The sequence below is a fragment of the Lagenorhynchus albirostris genome, chromosome 16 (genome assembly GCF_949774975.1).
Source record: "Lagenorhynchus albirostris chromosome 16, mLagAlb1.1, whole genome shotgun sequence".
NCBI lineage: Eukaryota > Metazoa > Chordata > Mammalia > Artiodactyla > Delphinidae > Lagenorhynchus > Lagenorhynchus albirostris.
The window spans coordinates 38,087,497-38,108,124 of record NC_083110.1 but is presented as its reverse complement, the minus strand read 5'-3'; the positions used below and the strand labels follow the sequence as shown (position 1 = coordinate 38,108,124).

The 20,628-nt window shown below is 46.6% G+C and overlaps 1 protein-coding gene across 2 annotated transcripts in view; it reads left to right on the top strand.

The window, feature by feature from the left end:
• VSTM4 (V-set and transmembrane domain containing 4) overlaps positions 1-13,248 on the top strand; it is an 86,396-nt gene extending 73,148 nt beyond the window's left edge. Inside the window, exon 9 of one of the 2 annotated variants that reach the window (XR_009536105.1) lies at positions 11,867-11,929. Coding sequence is in view for 1 of the 2 variants with exons in the window: in XM_060126392.1 (XP_059982375.1) it covers positions 11,867-11,992 (126 nt within the window). In the remaining variant the exon portion in view is untranslated. Of the gene's footprint in view, positions 1-11,866 lie in introns of both variants that reach the window. The other variant, XM_060126392.1, reaches the window with a different exon arrangement.
• The last annotated feature ends 7,380 nt before the right edge of the window (positions 13,249-20,628 follow it).

The following is a 20,628-nucleotide window of genomic DNA, read 5'->3' as shown; positions in this document are numbered from 1 at the left end:
CTTGAATAATACTGCCAGGAAAAGTAATTTTGGAAGGCAGCTGGGAAAACATACATCTATGGTCCACGGGGAAGAGAAAATACGTGACTGTATTAGATCATGGAGCTCTCACTGTGCCACTGTGAAAAGTTTCATGTATCAGGACCCTCCCCAGGAGCGTTATCTATAATCACATTTTAGCTTCCAAAACATATGTTGGTGAAATCTAGAGATATCCATCTGTCTGATGACTCGTAATGCCTCAGGCCTTTCAGTGCAAAGCTTCAGCACTTTCTAAAGCTGGTCACTTCTGTCTGTCCTCAGAGCAATTAGCCAGGGGCATGTGACTTTCCATCATCTCAAATTCATTCTGGTAATGCACTTTGCTAAACAGCCTTTGAATTCTCCAGATTCAGGAGCATGATGTGAATTTGCTCAGCTCATGATTTCCGAATGACTTCATCCAACCCAAGGTGCCAACACGCCTGGATAAGACTTTAAAATCTTCATCTCCATCCAAGGCTTCTCTGCTGAGTTACAGAGCCTTTCTAAGCCTTCCAAAGTCCTAGAGAACACTGGGTTATTGGCCATTAGTCACCGAGTAACCATGTGGAAGGGAAGCTGGGTGTGAGGTAGGCAGATGTAATTGCAAGGCTTATAGATGGCTGAAACAACAAAGGAAGTGGGCCTCAGAGAGTGCCTCTATCTCCGTGCACAGAAACGAAGGGTCCTGGTCTCTGGGTCCTGGCTCAGATTGTCAAGATGCATCTAAGTCAGCAGTCACAGCTGCCTGCTGGCTGTGAGAATGCAGCTGGATTCCAGCTCCCAGCTCTGAGGGAGGTCCCATTGGACCACTGACCTCAGCCCCCAGGAGACAGTGAGAGCAGACCTGGCATGCAGCTCCAGCGGGCACCTCGGAAAATTCCCCTGGATTTTCCAGTCCTACCCCATTGACACTTGGCTTCACATGTCTGCCTGTTCAATGGGCACCTCTAATCAAGAGTCTGTTGCCACCTCACACGCAGTCTGGCCAAAGCAGAGCCTGCACCCTTGTCACTTCCATCCCATGCTGGTAAGAGGCACGCTTGCTCCGTCCTTGGAGGTTAAGAGTCCTTTGTGGGTGAGACTGTGGGGTGAGACAAGTGATCACCTGAAGGGATTCCCTCCTCCTTCATCATCCTCTCGTCAGCGTCAGCACCACGTGTCTGCTCTTGGAGCCGCACCCTCAAGTACTCTGTCCCTCCACACCACGCCAGGCCTCTGATGAGCACGGGGCAGCTCTCTTTGCCCCACTTCCCCTTTAGCTGGAGCTCACCTGCCCACTGAGCAGTACAGACCTGTTCTGAAAACACACTCTCCTGAGATTTGTGCCAGTGAAGCTTCCCCCTTGTCTTTGGAAGGTTACTCTTTTCCCCCTTGGGATTTCAAGGTCTGCTGTCTGCCTGGTTGGCTCACCTGGGTACCAGGCGTCCACACCAGAGCCTTAGTCACTGCGGCTGGCCCTGTACTTGTAAGTGTGGGTCACTGCCCATGAGCAGAGGGTGGATTCTGGGCAGGCCTGCCTGGCTCTGAGTCCAGACCCCATCCAGCAATGGCTGCAGGACTGTGAGTGATGTACCTGCCTTTTAAAGCCTGTTTGCCCCTCTGTAAAGTGGGCATGGCCGTTGGCTCCACCTCGCATACCTCAGGGCTGGTATGTGAGGATTGACTGAGCTGGTGAAGATTAGTTGACATTTCCTGAGTTCTGTCTCAGAAGGACCACTTCTCAACCCCCATCCTCTGTCGCCTCCCAAAGTCACTTCTGGATTGTGTCCTTCATACCACAGTTTAACATCTCTATCTTGGAAAGGTGTCTCGTTTGTTCAGTTTGATTCTTTATTTTAATTTAATGTGCATACTAGGGAACTCTACTTTTTCTTTCTATAATATGTTTAAATATAAATAAACATATAAACATAAACAGTCAGCAGACCTTTGGAACTCAAAATTAAGTCAAGTTCATTTCCAAGGCATGTTGTTTCTTACAGGACGTATAAGGACCACAACAGTTTTCTTTCGTGAGTTGGGACCTACAGGTATCCATTGAGGACCCTCCATCAGATAGAGCTTCACTGAATGCACAGCATTCCTCACCCCAGTGGCCATAGTTGCATGTGTACGGATATTGGGAGGTGAGAGTTTGTTTTAGCAGGTACTCCTCTGTTGAATAAAAAATGAGCACTTATCTCAAAGGGGGAAGAGGAAGTCTGCCCTTGATAATATGGATAATATGTAATTCTCTCTTGGGTAAATAGATTCCTGATCGTGCAACTCAGTAGAACTGCAATCACATTTTTAAACTCTAAGGTGACGTTAGCATAAACATCCCATGTCCTAGTTATTGATCTGTTGCTGCGGTAATGGTATTACCCAATTGAACTTCTGACATTGGAGAACTTGCAGTGGCTGCAATTGCATTTTTCTTTTATTCCTGCAATTTAATTCAACTCGCACGTCCAACTGTGATCTCTGTGAAAAAGTGTTGTTTTGCAGGAGTCTGCATAGAATGTTAAATCTCTCTCTCTCCTAGTAGGAAAGTTCATTCTTGGCTTGAATCCCAGAAACACACCTACAAAATGAAACACTCAAGAAACTTCCAGTTAGGAGCTCGAAGTGAGGTGTGTTCCCAGGAGTTACACAACTTCTGCCTTTTGGGGGTCGACTTTTCTGGTGCTAGTTTTATCCAGTAAATCCTTCCCCATAGATAATGTCCCATAATCATCACCCTAAAACTGGCGGTAAGTGGGGCTTAAATGAGAAGTGGGAGGTCCAGCCTGGAGGCCGTCGTCTGCTGTAGCAGCGTCTCCTCACTGGCAGAACAGAAGGATAGGGGATGGGAGACATGGTGTTTCAGACTTTGAAACTTGCATACTCACTTTGTTACGCCTGGAGTCCAGAAGATTCCATCACTGCCTCAGAAGACTTGTCTGTGTGATAATCCTTTCCCAGTTCTCCTGAGGGGATGTCGTGCTGTGTGGGAATTTAATCTGGCTCAGTGGCCGTCAGTGAGAACTTGAGCACAAGTCTAGAATTGGTGAGTCCCTCGGGGACAGTGAAATAGTAATTACTGGATCACTAGCACCTACTCGAAGGGCTAAAGTAAAAAACACGGGCAACACCACGTGCCGTCCTGTATGCAGAGCAATTAAAACTCAGATATCGCTGGAGGGAGGGAAGAACGGTGTAGACGCTTCGGACAGGTAGTATGACAGTTTCTTTTGAAGTTCAACGTGCTTTTCATGCAACCCAGCAACGCCCTTCCTGGGTGTTTACCCTGGAGTAATGACACATGACACACAAGCCTGCCAAGAATATTTATAGCAACTCGATTCATAACCACCAAAAACTTAAAACGACCCAAATGTTCTTCAGCAGGTGAACGTATAAGCAAAGCGTGGCATGTGACACACCATGGAATACTCCTTACAATCGAAAGGAGCAAACTGTTGATACACGCAGCCACTTGGATGAAATGTGAGGGAATTATGCTGAGAGAAAAAAGCTGATCCCACAAGGTTACATACTGTATGATGCCTTTCATAAGACATTCTATAAGAGAGAAAACCATAGTGACAGAACACAGATCAGGTTGCCCCCCATGGTCAGGTTGGAGGGAGGACATGACCTCAGAGGAAAGCGTGAGGGCACGTGATGGGACTGTCCTGTGTCCTGGGCCCAGAAACCTGTACTTGTGTTCAGATGCATACAACGATCCCCCTAAAAAGTCACTTTTACTGCATGTTTTTTAAGAAAATTAAATTAAAAAGTGAAATAAAAATCTCCTTGGTGTCCCTGGAAGGCATAGTGAGAGGTGTGAGTAGATCTGTAATCCTAGGGCTGGGGGTGCACGGTGCGTGCGTGAACCTGTGGGCTGGGGGGTTATGGGGTGTTGCCTGTGTTGGAGAACATAGCTCAGGAGCATGCTTAGAAAGGTTTAAATATTTATTTATGTAAATAAATAAATAAGAATTTATTATAAAATCTCTTCACTCTTTGGCCAGTGAGCCATTTGATGATTACTATTATTAGAGAGAGAGAGAGAGGGAGAATATGTCATGGTGGATCCCAGTGCAATCTCAGAAGACCTCACAAGGTTGGGCAGGGGTGTGGAGGAAGATGTGGCCAAAGATAGTGTCCGGGAGGCCTCACCGAGGGCTTGGTTGGGTTTTGAAGAAGGAGGGGTCCACCTTGTGTATGAGGGGAGAGGGAATTCCATGCCGAGGGATCCAGCATACATTGAAACTTGAGCTCCCCTCGCCTGCTTGGGACGTTACAGGAGGGGAACCTGGGAGGAAGACTGAAAGCAAGTCACGTGGGATAGTTTGCATCTAGAGCATAAGCCTTGGCACTCTTAGCAGTGGCAGGATGTCCAAAGTACATCAGTGCCTTCCCTAGGGGGCTTGCAACCTACAACACGTATTGCTAAAGAACTTCTTTGATATTCCAAACAACACACCAGAAAGATCCAAGAGGAAGGTACTGTGAAAGAATAAATCTAGCCCTGCTTCTGGCTCGTGTTGACACCCATATCCTGAGCCCCACCCAATCCTACACCCACAGTGGGCTGGGTCCTCTTTCTCCGTACCAGAGGCAGCAGACTCCAGGCTGCCATGATTGCTGAGAGCTACCGGAGATCACAGGTCACTGCCCCACACTATCTGGCCACTTCCACTTAGGCCTGGGAGTAGGAATTTCCAAAATCATGGTTTATTTTATGTATTTCATTTTATTTTGAAACACTGTCATTTATTTGTCTTTTACAACAAGATATCTGGGCATAGGCTGGGGCCACTGCTAGTGCATATGGCACTTTTAGGTAGATTATAGAAGAGTGCCCCTTCTGAATAGACATTGCAGAAGGGCTCCCCAGCACTGTTGGAACAGCCCTGCACCCTCTTGGGAAAGCTGAGCATGGAGTGAATTTCAACCCTCAGTTACCTAAACCTCGGGGCCTTGGTTTCCTGAGACCAAGAGGCTCCACATCTTGAGCCTGTGGAGCCTGGTTTCCATTCTTTTTGCCACTAGTCTCAAAATTAATTCCATTTATGTTTCACTGGGAAGAGACAAGACACCTTGCCCAAGAAGGTCTGAGCGCACAGATGTATTATCACTTCCCTGGATCAAGGAGCCCTTTTCTGTGGGATTTCAATCTGTCTTCTACTCAACACTTGCTAAACCTCATCCAAGTCTTTTCCTGAGGTTTGCTTCTCCTTATATCAGCTGCATGAGAAATGGAAGCAAAAGCAGTGGCTTCAGGGAGAGCTGGGGAGGGGCACGTGGGTGCACGGGGATTCGGGCAAAAGCAACCTGATTCGATAAAGCTGACTGTTCCACACTCAGAGCTCTGTTTGCTCAGTTGTAAAGATGAGGATAAGCGTGGGCTCTGTCTGTGCCCTGGATTCAGTTCAGAGGGCAAGACTGTCTTGCAGCCCATTATTCACATGGAGGCAGCCGTGCCTGGGCCTCGGTTGTTGCCTGCAGTAGCCTCCTTCTCATGGCTGGAGCCAAGCGCCCTTCTTAGCAGGATATAAATGCCAGCATCCCCATCCCATGTTTCCTAAAAGCTAATAGGTATATGGCCCAGCAATGCAGCTAGGTCTGTTGCAGCCCAGGGTCCAGCTACGCCGTGGGGGCCGGGGCTGCGGGGGTGGGAGGGGTGTGTGTGTGTGTCTTGGGGGGTGGGAGTTGTGCCATATGAGAGAGTCCTAGAGCCTCTTTATTCCAATGTTGCTCCTCACCGAATAGGGGGAGAGGACGGCTCTCCTCCCATGTTGACATAAAATGCAGTGACTTCTTATATGCACACACCCCAGTCCTCTCCCACTAAGGCAGCCCATTCCCTCTTCCCTTCTCTTCTGTCCCCATCCTGACTAATCTATCGGTCTGCTCAGCTGTCAGACAAAGTACCATAGATTGGGTGGCTTAACCAAATATTCCTCACAGTTCTGGAGGCTGGAAGTCTGAGATCAAGTTGTCTGCAGGGCTAGTTTCTTCTGAGGCCTCTTGCCTTGGCTGGTAAAGGGCCATCTTCTCCCTGTATCTTTACATGGTCTTCTCTCTGTATGTATATGAGTCCTAATGTCCTCTTCTTACAAGGACACAAGTCATCTCGGATTAGGGCCCGCTCTAATGACCTCATTTTACCTGAATTACCTCTTTAAAAACCCTGATTCCAGATATAGTCACATTCTGGGCTATTGCAGGTAAGGGCTTCAACATATGAATTTTGCAGGGACACAATTCAGCCCGTAACAACTGATTTCCTAGAATCTCTTCCTAATGTGTCAGAAGATATCCAGGACTACTTAGTTCACATAGTTGTTGGTAACTCGTGAAGATCTCAGAAGGTACACAAATGGATATTTGAGCTGACACTCTGGAGAAGAATGATGACACCAGAGCATTATTCATTCAGCAGGCATGCGTTTAGCGTCTTCTATGGGGTAGGCCCAGTGGTGTCAGAACATTCCATACATCATCTCATTTAAATCTTCATTTACATCGGCAGGGTAGGTCCTTGAGTGCCAGTGATGGAACTGGCCCGAGGTCCCACAGCTGGCATTTGACCCAATTCCTCCTGCACCCACGCTCTGCAGGCAGCCACCGGGTGACGGCCTCTCTCCTCACCTCCTTGCCGTGAACACTTTCACTGAACCGGGAGCATTTCCTTTTATTCTCACCTTCCTTGGGTGCAGTGACACGTGTCTACATCCGAACCTCCACCCCCGCTTGCTCATAGAATCCCATTCCAGACTAGGGAGTGGATTCTTCATGACTAGGAGGAAATGTATGAAAAGTGAGATTAAAGGCACATAAAACAAAGGGGTTTAGAACCTACGAGACTCCAAGCAGTTGACACAAATACCAGGCCTCTGTTGGAGGAATAGAAGGAGAAATGGACCAGGAGTCTCTTCAGGCTGGGTGAAAGGGAAAAGAAAGTAAAACCAGACAGTCCTGGGAAAGAGGAAATGGCACTATTGCTTCTCACATGTTTAGAAAGTTCTGGAGCCTCTCCTAAAGGACCCTACCAGAACTTCCAGCTGTTGGTCCCCAGCCCCCTCCTGTTTCCGGGAACACAGCAACAGCAGACCTAAGTGTAAAGCTCACGTCTGAGGCCTGGAAGCTGTACCTTCCACAGCTTCCTTTGTGTTTTCCAGTGCCGCCGAGAGCTGCTGCAGGCGTGTTTGTGAACAGCCAGTTCAAGGGTATTAAATTTGAATCATTCTTCTTGAGTGCTGATGCCCCACGTACTTCCTGCACCACCAGGAACAGGACGGGGGCTTGAAGAGAGGGTCATTTGAGGGCCAGAAGCTGTCAGGGAACTAACAGAAGTATGTCTTGATTCACCTTCGGAGACCCATTCACTGTACTCCAGTTCTTGAATTGCCATACGCATTAGGAGTGATTCCTTATCTTAAATCCAAACAGGTTTGTGTTGGCAAGATGGTGGACATCACCTGACATACAGGTGGGGCCCTGCAGCAGGTCCCTCACCCTGCCTCTGCCTCATTGCAATTGCCCACTTTAACCTTTACATTCTGCTCCTGGCTCCCAGTTTTACTACCAGTTCTACAGTCTTACCTGGTCTCACTGATAACGCCATTCATTTTCTCTAAGCTACTTCTTAATGCACCTAAACCTTCCACTAAAGCGTCAGTGCAAAAAAAGGTAGCTGGGTGAAAACTGGTGAGGAGTCTACATTTTGCCCATTTCAGTGGCTGTTAGGAATTTATTTCTAGTTAAACAAGCTGGGAAATGTAATTAAGAACATGGTTGATGGGGATAGCCAAGGATGCATGCCAGAAAAACAATACGTTCTTTAAAGGTGCCAAGGGCTAATATTATGCATCTCCTGTTGGAAACTGTATACACTTCACAATTCAGAGCCTCCTGTGTGCTGCCTCATATCTTCAATCAAATTATTATATTCCAGAAATATGCATAAGGGAAATGATTCTACACATTTTATGGTGGGTTGTTGCTTGTAGCAGTAATTGAAGTACCTTTCCACTTATGAAAGTACTAATTTTATTTGTTTTTATTGCTTTTCTAGATGCAATTATTTATTTAGTGTGCTTTGGCTTTATTAAATTATGTTTACTATAGGAACATCATAAAAATGTATGAAAACAACACATCAGCCAAACCAGCCTGGTGACCTGTATTGAGAAAGCTAGTGTTATTTTTCATATCCAAACGTAATGGAATAACTTAAGAATAAACAGATAATCTACGCTAGAAAACAATGCAATTTCAAAGTAATGTAATAAAACACCTGGACAATATGATTTCATAAATCTTGGTCCTAAAATTTACATGAGTTGGCTTTTGTGTGCTTATTTGAGGACACATGGCATTTCTAAATGGAATCGTTATAATGTGAAATGTAATTAAACCGAAAGGCAAGATGTAAATGGTATTTTTGTTGGCTGGTAAGATATGGATGACTAAGAAACAACGTAAAGATTTTTGGTATCAAAAGACAAGCAGGAGGCTCTGATCCATATAATTGTCCTTAACGTTGAAATTTAAAAAGGGCCAGACAATTTTGAAGGTCGCTCGGCGGTCGCCCCTGACCAGTCAGTACTGGCCGTAAGGAGTTCTTTACATTCTCTCTTTGTCTCTTGCTCCCTGTCCTCTAGTGTGATGCTTTATCTCGAAAGAAAAGAGGCTTTTTGCTTTTGGCATACTTTTTAAGAAACTTAAATCGAATGTGTACGATTTATTTGTCCTGAATTCTGGTGTGTTAACCAAGGTATAGCCCCCAAAATAAAAAATAAAACAATGACAACACAGCCAAAGCAGCCAAAACACAAAAGCAGGGCTGCTTAAATGAAAGTGATGTGTCTTTTACGACTATAAATTAGTGACCAGCTTTTATTTTTCTAATTGTGGATTAAAATTAATTAATGTGCTGTTTAAATAATGTACCATCTATAAAATTTGAAAGGTACCAACAAATGTCTACAATAAAGGTTGAGTCTCTCTCCAGCCACCCCATTTACTTCCCCAGAGGGAAGCTTGGAGACCAGGTTCTTGACTTCCAGGCGAGTTCCAAGGGTTTTCTGAGTATATAACATATATACATGTATATATACTCCCATACACTACACAAATGATAGGAAAACATACAGTGTACATGCACAGCTCCATCATTCTTTTTAAAGACTGTACCGGATACTCCATTATGAATGCATCAGGCTCCTATTGACGTCCACTGAAGTGTTTGCAGTTTTTTGCTTGTACCAATAAACACTTCCACCAACAATATACAAGAGGACCTGTTTCTTTCTGTTTCTTTTGGAAAACTTTTAGTTTGTTTGTCAACTTGAAAGACAAAAACTGATGTCTAAGTGATTTTAAATCTCTCTTGTCCGATTTTGAGAGAGGTTGAGTCACACTTAATATGTGTAAGAGCCTTTGTGTTTCTCTTCCTGTGCACTCTCTGGTTCTGTCTCTTGTTCTTTGCTTAATTTTCTAATGGACTGTTGGCCATTATCTTTGTTAAATTGTAAGGCCCTTTCATATGAGTTGCAAATATTTTGCTCATGTTTTCAATTGTCCTTTGACTTTATTTAGAGAATATTCTGCAATATACAGCATGAAAATTTACATATCTTTTTTTGTTCCTCCTGGATTTTGTGTTAGACTTTGAAACACCTTCCATGTGCTGAGATTATTTTTTTGAAAATTTCCCCACACATTCTTCTAACACTTTTATGAGTTCAGTTTCCATATTAAAATTTTAATTCATCTGGAATTTATCTAATGTAAAGAATGACATAAAGGATATGATTTTTTTCAAATGGCTACCCGAGTATCCCAACACCGTTTATTGAAAAATAATATTTGGGTTAATTTCTGAATGTTTTCATCAGTCCCACTGAGGTCTATTCATTTGTTGATACCGCAGTGTTTAAATTATAGCAGCTTTATTTTTAATATGACTGAAGTTGGATCACCAATTATTCTTTATTTTAATAATGTTTCTTAATCATGGTAAGAAAAAAAATCTATGACTACATTATCAAGAATTTTTTTTTTTTTTTTTTGCGGTACGTGGGCCTCTCACTGTTGTGGTCTCTCCCGTTGCGGAGCACAGGCTCTGGACGCGCAGGCTCAGTGGCCATGGCTCACGGGCCCAGCTGCTCTGCGGCACGTGGGATCTTCCCGGACCGGGGCACGAACCCGTGTCCCCTGCATCGGCAGGCGGACTCTCAACCACTGCGCCACCAGGGAAGCCCATCAAGAATTATTTTTAACAAAAATTTTAAAATTTTTATTAAATGCCTCTCCAGCATCTATAGAGATAACCATATGGTTTTTCTCTCTGTTACTACTGTGAATTATATTAATAGATTTTTCTAATATTGAACCATCTTTGCATTCCTGGAAAAAAAATCAACTTGAACATGATTATCTATCTTTAGTGTGCCTTTTCATAGTCTCTGAGTAAATCTGATTTATGCTAATTTATACTAATTCATGAAATTGTTCTAAAATATGTGAAGTTTTTCCTTTTCTGTAATGCTCTGGATCAGTTTAATTATATTGGAATTGTCTGTTCCTTAAGGGAATCTCTCTTAGAAATTCTCTTATCAAACTGCCTGTGCCTGGTGCTTTTGACAATATTTTCTTCCCTGCCTTCTGACCTTCCTTCCTCTGTTCCTTTCTTTCCATTCTTTTTTTTTTTTTTTTTTGCGGTATGCGGGCCTCTCACTGTTGTGGCTTCTCCTGTTGCGGAGCACAGGCTCCGGACACGCAGGCTAAGCGGCCATGGCTCACGGGTGCAGCCGCTCCGTGGCATGTGGGATCTTCCCAGACCGGGGCACGAACCCGTGTCCCCTGCATCGGCAGGTGGACTCTCAACCACTGCGCCACCAGGGAAGCCCATCATTCTTTATTTTCGATGGTAGTTAGTACATTGACATTTTCTGGAACTAATGTTCATAATTTATACTTTTCTGGACTAGTACTCATTTTATCCTGTATTTCAAGATTTTTGCAATACGTTGAACAAAGTTGAAGTTTTAAAACTTCTTTCATTTTATTATACCTCCTTTCTCATTTCCTATTTGATTCATTTTTGCTTTTTCCCTTTTTATCTTGATTCATTTTTTTGTTTGTTTCATTGATGTTTTTCAAGCACAAGCTTTTGGATATTTTTGTTTATTCTACTGTTTTCTGTTTTCTGTTTTCTGTTTTCTGACTTATACAGTCAGTGTTTATTTTTTTCATTCTTCCTTCTGCTTTTCTTTATTTTGTTCTTTTTTTTTTTACTAACTTCAGTTGGATGCTTGATCCATTTAATTCATGTTGTTTAATATAGATATTTAAGGATATGATTTTTCTCTGACTACTACAGTCTTTAGGTTCTGGCATGTAATATCTTCATCATTATTTTCAAGATATGCTGAAATTTCAGTTTTATACAGGTTAAGTCACTTAAAACTTCTAGATGGTAGCATTCTAGTTTTGTTGTCAATTTTTGGGATTTTTGTTTCTGTCTCTACCTCTAGTTTATCCTTTTGATGAGAGACTATAGTTACATTATTTTTACTTTTCAGAATTAAAGTTTACTTTGTGGCCTCATGTTTAATCAATTTTTTGTTAGTATTCTGTGACAACTAAAAAATAAATCATAGTGTTTTTTGCAAGACATAGTGTTCTGTATAAGATAACAAGATCTATCTTATGTTATTTAGGTTTTACATTTCCTTTTAAATTTTTTGTCCATTTGTTTCCCTTTGAATCCCCAAAGTGCTATGAAAATACATGCCTGATGAATGTATGTGTGATGTTGAACTCCCGGCAGTCAGCTCAAATTGTGTTGTGTTTTGTCTTATAGCCAAAGATTGCCGAAGAGAACTTGACCTATGCTGAGCTGGAGCTGATCAAGCCCCACCAGGCTGCCAAAGGCATTCCCACCAGCACCGTCTATGCCCAGATCCTCTTTGAGGAGAACAAACTGTAACTGTGCATCATATTTAATATCCGCCACCCCAGTTATTTATGAAACCTTGGATACAAAGTCCTTATTTTTGTATTTTCACTTGTGCCTTCTGTGTGGTGGGAGCCCCATTCCAACGGCATCCCAGGTGCCTTCGGAGAGGTACAAGGCTCCTCTCTGCAAAAGAGCAGGGGCTGCAGCCCTTGGACAAATCTCCCAGAACAAGATTTTCTGGGTCTGAGTCCTGAGCAGTGAGGGCTCTTGATTCTGAGACCATCCAAGGAGATTTTCTGCTGAGCCAAACCCCTTCATGTTTCTTCTTGTTTCTCTGGGTTTTATAATTTTTAATCTGAATTTTAATCTTCTACCCTTCCTGTATCTGTGATATCAAGCTCATAGTATATAGCTAGAGGAAATGCCATTATAGGCCCAAGTGTGAGATGGTAGATATGTACTAATTGGTTTTCAAAGGATCAGATAACATTGCCAGGGCACCCAGAGCGGTGCAAAGTGCTTATTGCAAGCGGTCACTCAAGATAGCATCTCTTGTGTTAAATAGATGCACTGACTCTGGTGATTCAAGGGCAGAGAGACAGACTGTGAGACAGTCTGACATCTAAGCTGACAGTGAACTATCTGGATACCCCAGTGCCCGTTTCTCTACCCACTATCACCCACGGCCACTGGACAAGTAGAACATCTTTCATTCTGAAGGGCTTCCACCCCTTTGGCAGGGGGGCTTATCCTGGTATAGAGACTTATATTCTCCAAGAAGTTCTCACTCATCCTTTTCCAAAGGAGCCGGGCGTTTGCCATCGATTGACAGATGGAAGAAGGGGACCTCTTGGAAGTGTGCCGAGGTTACCAACTCTAATTGAATGTCCACTCGTGTGAGAGCATAGTCTTTTGCCTGGTTCCCCAATGGTAGGAGAGTAGGAAGTATAAGCAGGGCTGGAAAACTGTGTCCTGAACACGCTTCTGTTATACAGTGCCTTGCCCGACTCAACTTTGCATGTGAATTCTAATTAGCTTGGCTGGGAGGCAGTGATGCATACGGCAGATAGATCCATGGGAAGTGGCTCTGTGGGCCTGTATGACATCCAGGATCTCACTGAAGGCGGATCCGTTCCAGTACAGAGTCATCCTATCAGCTGTGTTGTTAAGGACACACTTCTTGATGTGTGAGTGTGGTCTGGGTGGATTTTTAGTGCACACTACGGAAGTTGTTTGGCTTTGTAATGGACCATGGATATATGGTAAATTATATATTTTAAACACAACCTTGAGTGTGAGTTGTGCCCCTCTGTGCAGCCATGTGAACTTGGTTGAGTTTCTCATCCCCTAATTGTCTCAGACTCTATGTTTATACAAAGGTGAGTTAACCTCTCATAGAATTCTTGTAATGGGATAATGGAAGATTCTGGACACTATAAATAGCTATACAAGTACACTATGTTAACATACATGCTAAAACCAGTCCATATTTTCCAAATGAAAATGTCTTTACTATTTAAGGCTCTCATTGCAATAACTTTAAAAAGTAAATATTTGTCCGTAAACTTAGCTCTACAGTAACTTTCCCAAAGACCCATGATAGTTTACTGGAAAGGGACCAATCGGGAGCAGGTAATGATTTTCCAGAAGCAAAAATAACCTGACTTTACAAAGAGGAAGTCATTCTCTCTAGCCTGTACCTGCGTCTCATTCCCTCCCTCTCTGCCAGATTTCCAAGGTAGTGAATAAACTGCGCAGTTTTTGAGGAGGAACTTCCCAGAGCATCTCTTTAGGACAGGAGGATATAAGGTTAGTATACCATTCATATCATAATTATCCTAGGCATCCTATCATATTTTTATCATGGCAGTCTTCCGGCAGAACATGGTTATATGGTGTTTTGGGGAAGGAGGATGATTCCCTGATTTGCACAAGGACCTATTTGGACTGGTGGGGCCCTGGGAGTGCCGGGTGGGAGTGGAGAGTTGGGGTGTGTGAAGAGGCGATGGTGGGGAGAGGGCCATGGAGTAGGAGATCTCCAGGCCTCTGCAGAACTGAACTTCGATCACCCCCAAACCCACCCCCTTAAATTCAGTGGGAGCTCCGTGCCATCACATATGGAAGTGAATGCATTCCACCAAGAAGAGCACAAGCTTTGAAGAGCTGGTAACTGTAGGTTAAGTCCAACAAGTCATTGCTATTCAGTGATTCAATTCGGACTGTCCTAAACTCTGGTCATAGCTGCATAAATCCACACTGAGGTGCGTGAGTGGGGGACCTGCTGACATAGGGTATAAAAGGAGGCGGCAAGACCATCACTGTCTACTGAAAATGCTTCCCAAGGGAATCATGGAAGCTCTTGACAACATCTAAGCAGAGCTTGTCCCACTATTATCTTTAGAAGCAAACTGTCCAAGCCCTGCTCAGAACTGGGAGCAATGGATGACTTGCACCTGCCGCTTCTTTGGGATGATAAACCTTGATATTATCGTCGTAATAAACTTAAAAATGGGTCTACTTATTTGTTTTCTATCAAATACACCACTAAGTCTGTATTGACATTTCTAAAGATAAGTAAAGGAATACACATCATTCAAATAGAAATTAGGAAAAGTTCTTCAGTTTGTTTTGCTATAAAGCATCTGTGGGAACAACTATAGACAAGCTGTTTTCAACATGGAAAATGGCCTGTGCATTTACGTAAAGTTAGAACAAAGAACCCATTGCGCAGAATGGAATGCAGTGGTACTTGCAGGCAGAGTGCACCTACTCTCAGATTTGGTGGTGGATTTCGGCCTAGGCCGTGCATGGCAGAATCTTCACAGGAGGAAAGGAGAGGGAAAGGGGTATTCCCCGAATGCAACCGTCTTGCCGAGTCAAAGCCCCAGGCCCTGAACTAAAGCAGCTGTGGTAGGAGGACAGGGCTGGGATTTCTTTAAGGTCACCTCTTCATGAAATCATCATGTCTCTGTTAGCTCACAGGGCATAGAAGAAAAAGCCAAGCCTAACCCTCCCCCTCACATTTGTTGGTGTGGAAATGACATGGGGCACTTCATATTTTTTAGCGCATAGTCATCATCCCACACATTGATGTGCCCAAGACTCACTTGGGATAAGAACGCTAAACCAGTTGATGCTTTTAGGGACTACTCGTGGCCTTGTTCATCACTCAGCCCCTGACATGCATGACTACAACCTAGGCCGGGCCAAGAATGGGACTCATGCCCCAGGCCACAAAAAAATGGGCCAAAGCGTGCATGAGGCCGGGTCTAGGCAGATCAGAATTCTCAGGAAAAAGAAAGCATCTTTCCCTTGGGCAGCTAAGCTGGGATGCCTCCTATCAGAACCACCTACAGCGACGTTTCCTGCCAAGAGGAGAAGGCTTGGCGAATGAAGGAGATGCTGAGAAAGCAGCAGGGAGGACAGGGTCCTGGGAGCATGGAATCCCAGCTCCCAGCCCCTAAGATCCCCCAGACTCTTCTTTTTCCTTTCGATCTTCTTTCGATTCAATAAACCACCCACTTCTCCTACTATCTAAATCCTGGTTTTGCTCAAGCTAGTCAGATTGCAGTGGAGAGAATTCTGACTAATACAGTATGCATCAAAGCTGTTTCCCAGCCCAGGAAGCAAAGAATTTTACCACCCAAAGAGCCCACTTCCATCACATCCAGCAGCTGAACTGGCAGCCACGAGCTCCTGCTGCGCTCTGTTTCTCACTCAGTGGGGCCCTCACAGGGCTCCGAAGATGCCCTTCTCCATGGAGAGGGACCATCAGGGTTCAGGCCTGATGCTCTCCTAAGAGAGGGACTCTCAGTTTTGGAGTTGGGACCCTGGCAGTACTGAGCCATGCTGGTGGCAACAGGGGAAGGGCACAGGGTAGAGACCTGACAGGGCGAGCCCTGTCATGTGGACCTTGGAGGGAGCCTTTTTGTGTTGGCTGGCCCTGAAGTTTAGGCTGGCTTCCACATAGAGCGTCCTGTCTTTCCAGTATCCCTGGGCAGGAGGGAGCCTGTTATAAGATGAGGCAGCCACTAGCTGGGAATGTTGACCTTCCCCCCAACCCAGCATAACACACCCCACCCCCGCCCCATACACCAGATAGAAGCTGTTCGCTGGGTTGGAAAACAAAGAAGGACTTCATGTTTTGGAGGAAGGATCTGCCTTCAGCCTGGACCTGCTGAATTTGGGCTCTGGGAAGTGTCCAGATGGATAGGATAGACTAGTTCTCCCTAAACTTTAACGTGTGCGTGAATCACCTGGGTCTCTGTTAAACTGTGGCTCGCGGTTCAGGAAGTCTGGGTGGGCCCTGGGAGTCTGTGTTTCTAACAAGCTCCCAGGGGATGCCCATGCTTCTGGTCCCCAGAGCACACTTGGAGTAGCAAGGATGTAAACTGTTGGGAAATGCGGATCTGGACCCCAGGGGGGATGGGGGTGTCCTCAGAATATAGGTCACAGCTGAAGCCCTGGCAGTGAGCAAACTCCTCCAGAGAGAGGCAGTTCAGCCAGGAGGGAAGGTACCGGGCCTGAGCGGTCGGTACTCCCCCGCCCGCAAGTCTGGTCTGGAGAGCAGGCGAGGAGCCTGACGGGGACCAGAGCAGAGCAAGCTCAGAGGAGTCGGAGATGGTCGGAGAAAGCTGTGTCTGGGAGTTTCTGAAAGGAGGTGGGGCTCAGCAGTGTGAACTCTGCAGCGGTCAAGTAGAATAGAGGTTAAACCTCTGCTCATTCTGAATTAATTGTTCATTTCACATTTTAAAAAAGATTTGTTTTGCTGGGGCCAACAATTCCCCGAGTGCACAAGCCTGACAGACTTTGGTGCTGAGCTCAGGGGACTTTTTCCAAAGCAATCGGTGTCTTTCCACAGGGTGGAAGACTTGGAGAAGACTTAATTAACGCGTAGGGCAGGGTGGGAGGCTTGCCACGGAGGGCTTCTGCTTCTGTTGTCATTGATAAAAGATGACCTGGAGCCTGCTTTCTAATAAATACAGCTCACCAACTTCACGCCGATTGAGTGTCCGGTTGTTAAATGTTAATGTACTGCACCCTGTAGTTTTAAATTGAATTAGAGATGTTTACAGCTTTGCTTAAATGCACCTTCCACATTAAACTCTATTACAAGTGTCCTCCATCAGCAAACAGGAGGACTCATTAGGAGCTGGTCTGTGTGCGGGCCGTGGTTGCTGCCGAAAGAGCTAGCGTTCTATTTCCCTTTACTACACGTTTCTAGCTGGTGGGGCATCGGGTGTGATTGCTTCCTAGAGTATGATTAGAACCTCAGGTTCCTGGGTGTACGGGTGGATCTTAGGGAATCCACAAACACCCAGGGATTTATTTATTTATTTATTTATTTTGCGGTACGCGGGCCTCTCACTGTTGTGGCCTCTCCCGTTGCGGAGCATAGGCTCGGGACGCGCAGGCCCAGCGGCCATGGCTCACGGGCCCAGCCGCTCCGCGGCATGTGGGATCTTCCCGGACCGGGGCACGAACCCGCGTCCCCTGCATCGGCAGGCGGACTCTCAACCACTGCGCCACCAGGGAAGCCCCACACCCAGGGATTTTTATGCAGAAGTTTGCACTGCGTATCTGAGAGTCTGACGCTCTCTTCGGTTTTCTAAAGGGGTCCACGAGCCACTAAAGATGGGCCTTTTAGAGACTCTCTGCCACGGTCCTAACTGCCAGGTCCCCCAGAGCATCATGATGAAGCTGGTCCCTTTGCAGCTGGGGAAACGAAGGAGACAGAAAAAGACCTGCTAGTTGGTGGCAGAGCCAGTGACTTCCGGCCCAGGGACATCCATGAAGCCCACCCATAAGCCCCACGCCCACCGTCAAGCTCTGTCTCCAGGAAGCCTACCTGTTTCCACCCTGGCCTGCTGCAGGGCTGGTCTTTGGCCTAGCTAAGGATCAGGGCTGCCCAGCCTCCCCTTTCAGGATCCCCCCGGTCCCTATCCTTCCTCAGCCCCCGTGCGCGTCCCCAGTTCTCAGGGAACCGCAGTTGGGGGCCCCATGACTGCACCTGGCCCAGCCTGTGGCCAACTTGGAGTCGTTTAAAATGTCTTGCTCCGCTCCCCTCCTCGTCCTCCCACGTCTTCTGGATTCCGTTTCCTGGCTTTTCAGGGGTCTCCTTCACTAGGTATCCCTGCTCTTGTTTTGTACCTTCAGCTGCTCCCTCAGTCTCCAGAGTGACAGGCATTTCTCAGGCTGAGTGGCCCACCTCCCACGCGGTCTCCTCCGCTCTTTCCTTCCATAACCCAGAGTCTACGCTCCCTCTGCCCCTCTCGCCTCTCAGCCTCCACTGGCTGCCTTCATCCCCATCCCTGAACACAGCTCTGCCCCGGACCTTCGGGGATCATGGCTGAGCACGGGCTCTACTGTGGAGCGTGTGTTCTGGCATTTGACACAGGCGTCCTTTCCCTGACTTACCCGGTTGCGCCCCCTAGGCCACCCCGTAATCACCTCTCCTCCACTCAGTCCTTCAGGGATGGCTTTCTCTAAGGTGCCGTCCCCTCTCTCTCTTTGCATGCACACCTGTGTCTCTGACCACTCTTTAGCTGCAGCCTGAGGACCCCGCATCCACGGCTCCAACTGGACCCCTCTCCCGACTTCCATGTCTACCCACCAGCTGTCCCCCCAAAGCATCCTTCTCACTTCTCAGAAGCCAATGTCCCATCCTGACCACCATCATGAACATCCCACCCCGTCATGCCCTCCCTCACAACCAGCACTTGAGATCACCTTGTTTTATCATGAGGAACTGAGGCCATTCTGAAGTGAGCAAAAGCTACAATAAAAGGGATCATTTGGGATGCCCAAGGGATGGCAGAGAGAACAAAAAGATACTCTGCAGGGAGAAGTTCTCCACCTTCAAGTCCCTAATTGAGGAATTCTTCTCCACTCTCATCCCCGAGGAAGGGGGCTTGGTGGCCTGGTTACTTTTGTCTCGGATTTGTTCTCTTGATTTTGACAGATCGGGAATTTATGCAAACAACTGTCAACATGGTTTATGGCTATGTGAATACAGAGACCTTTGCTGATTTACAAACTCTTCTGTTTATGGCCAGCTTGACTGTTGACGGCATATGACTGTCAAGAAGGGATGTTGTGAGGGATTCATTCCGGGTTAGGGACTTCCTGAGTTAACAGACGCGGCTGTGGTGGTGACAGTTTCCTTGCCCCTTCCGTGGCCGCCCCCAGGCTGCTTCTCCCACCTCCGTGTCTCTTGAGGCCAGCCCTGGACCATAGCCGGGCTACTCGGGGTGGACAGTGCCACCTGGTGGCCATCACTGAGAACTTGAGGACCTTCGGCCATCTCTCCTTCTTCACAGGGACCTCCCCTCCCCTCTCCGTCTCTGTCAGCTTCTCTGCCTCTCCTCTACATGCCCACACAGGCCCTTCCCCATCCAACCTTGGCCCAAATCTCTCTCTATCGCTTCTTATCATCATCTCCCTCTTTTCGTCTCTCCCTGCCCCTTCATTCCATTTACAGGTAAAGTCATCCTTTGTGTCGTGTACCACAAGCAGACTATGAACCCAGCAGATATGTCCAAGCCATCTCTCTGACTTGGGCGCCAGAGTCAGGATCAGAGTCTCCAGATGAGTTCCGTGTCTGGTGTTCTTTCTCTTCCCACACAGTTTTTTTTCTTTTGCTGGAATCCTGGCTTTTCTCACTCAGTAGCGTGAGTATAGGATTTAGAGGCAGATCTGGTCCAAATCCCGGGCCTGCCTTTTAATTGCTGTGTGTCTTTGAGAAGCCACCTGAGCCCTCCGACCTGCAGTGTCTTCATGTGAAAAAGAGCCAGGGCCAACAGGATTTAAAGAGCTGTCTTCCCGTGTGGCGTAAGTTCTCTGGGAGAGAGGGCAGGGATGGGCTCACAGTCACCTCGGATGACAGCAGGGGAGGGCTAGGCATGTGGAGGGTACAGAGAGGCGGCTGCCTCCCAGCGAGAGCCACCCCGCAGGCCGAGGACTGAGAGTGTTCGTGCTCATGCTGAGCTGGGAGGGTCCAGCCCCCCCGGCTGGCTCTCCCATCAGCTTGTTCTCAGCTTAGCTGGGGATAACAACATCTGCTAGTATTTATATGACCCGTGTGAACGCCAGGCCTCGTGCAGAGAGAGCTCTCCAGAGTCTTCCCTGAGCCCTGAGATCGGTCTCTGGCTGCCGGTTGTACTTCCTCAGACTGCTGTGCCTTGGTGAGCAGAGCAATGAAATAATGCCACTAAGGGCAGGCCCCTGTGTGCCTTGTCACCACACTGTCCCTGCAGCCTGTCACAGGGCCTGGTACCCACCTGCTTCTCAGTACTTAGAAAGGGTATCAACAGCCAAGGACTGGGGAGGCTCTTTGAAAACTAAAAAACAACCCATGTGGAACGGATTTTTTTTCCTATAAATTTTGTTCCTCCCTAAAGGCATCCAGATGCCGTGCCTCTGACCACACCATCCAGAGCTTCCACAGCTCAGCAGAAAGGCACTGCTATATTTATCCTGTTGGCAGCCCCCTCCGCTAATTTCCGTCAAAGAACAGCATGAAATAACACACTTGTCTGGGGGGGTGGGTGACAAGGCCACAGTGGCTGCCAGCACCCTCTGGCTGTGGTCCGGCCCAGCAGGGGGAGGGAGGACGCTTGACGGGAATCCTGGGGTGTCTACCACCTCGGGGACCTGCAGAGGTGCCT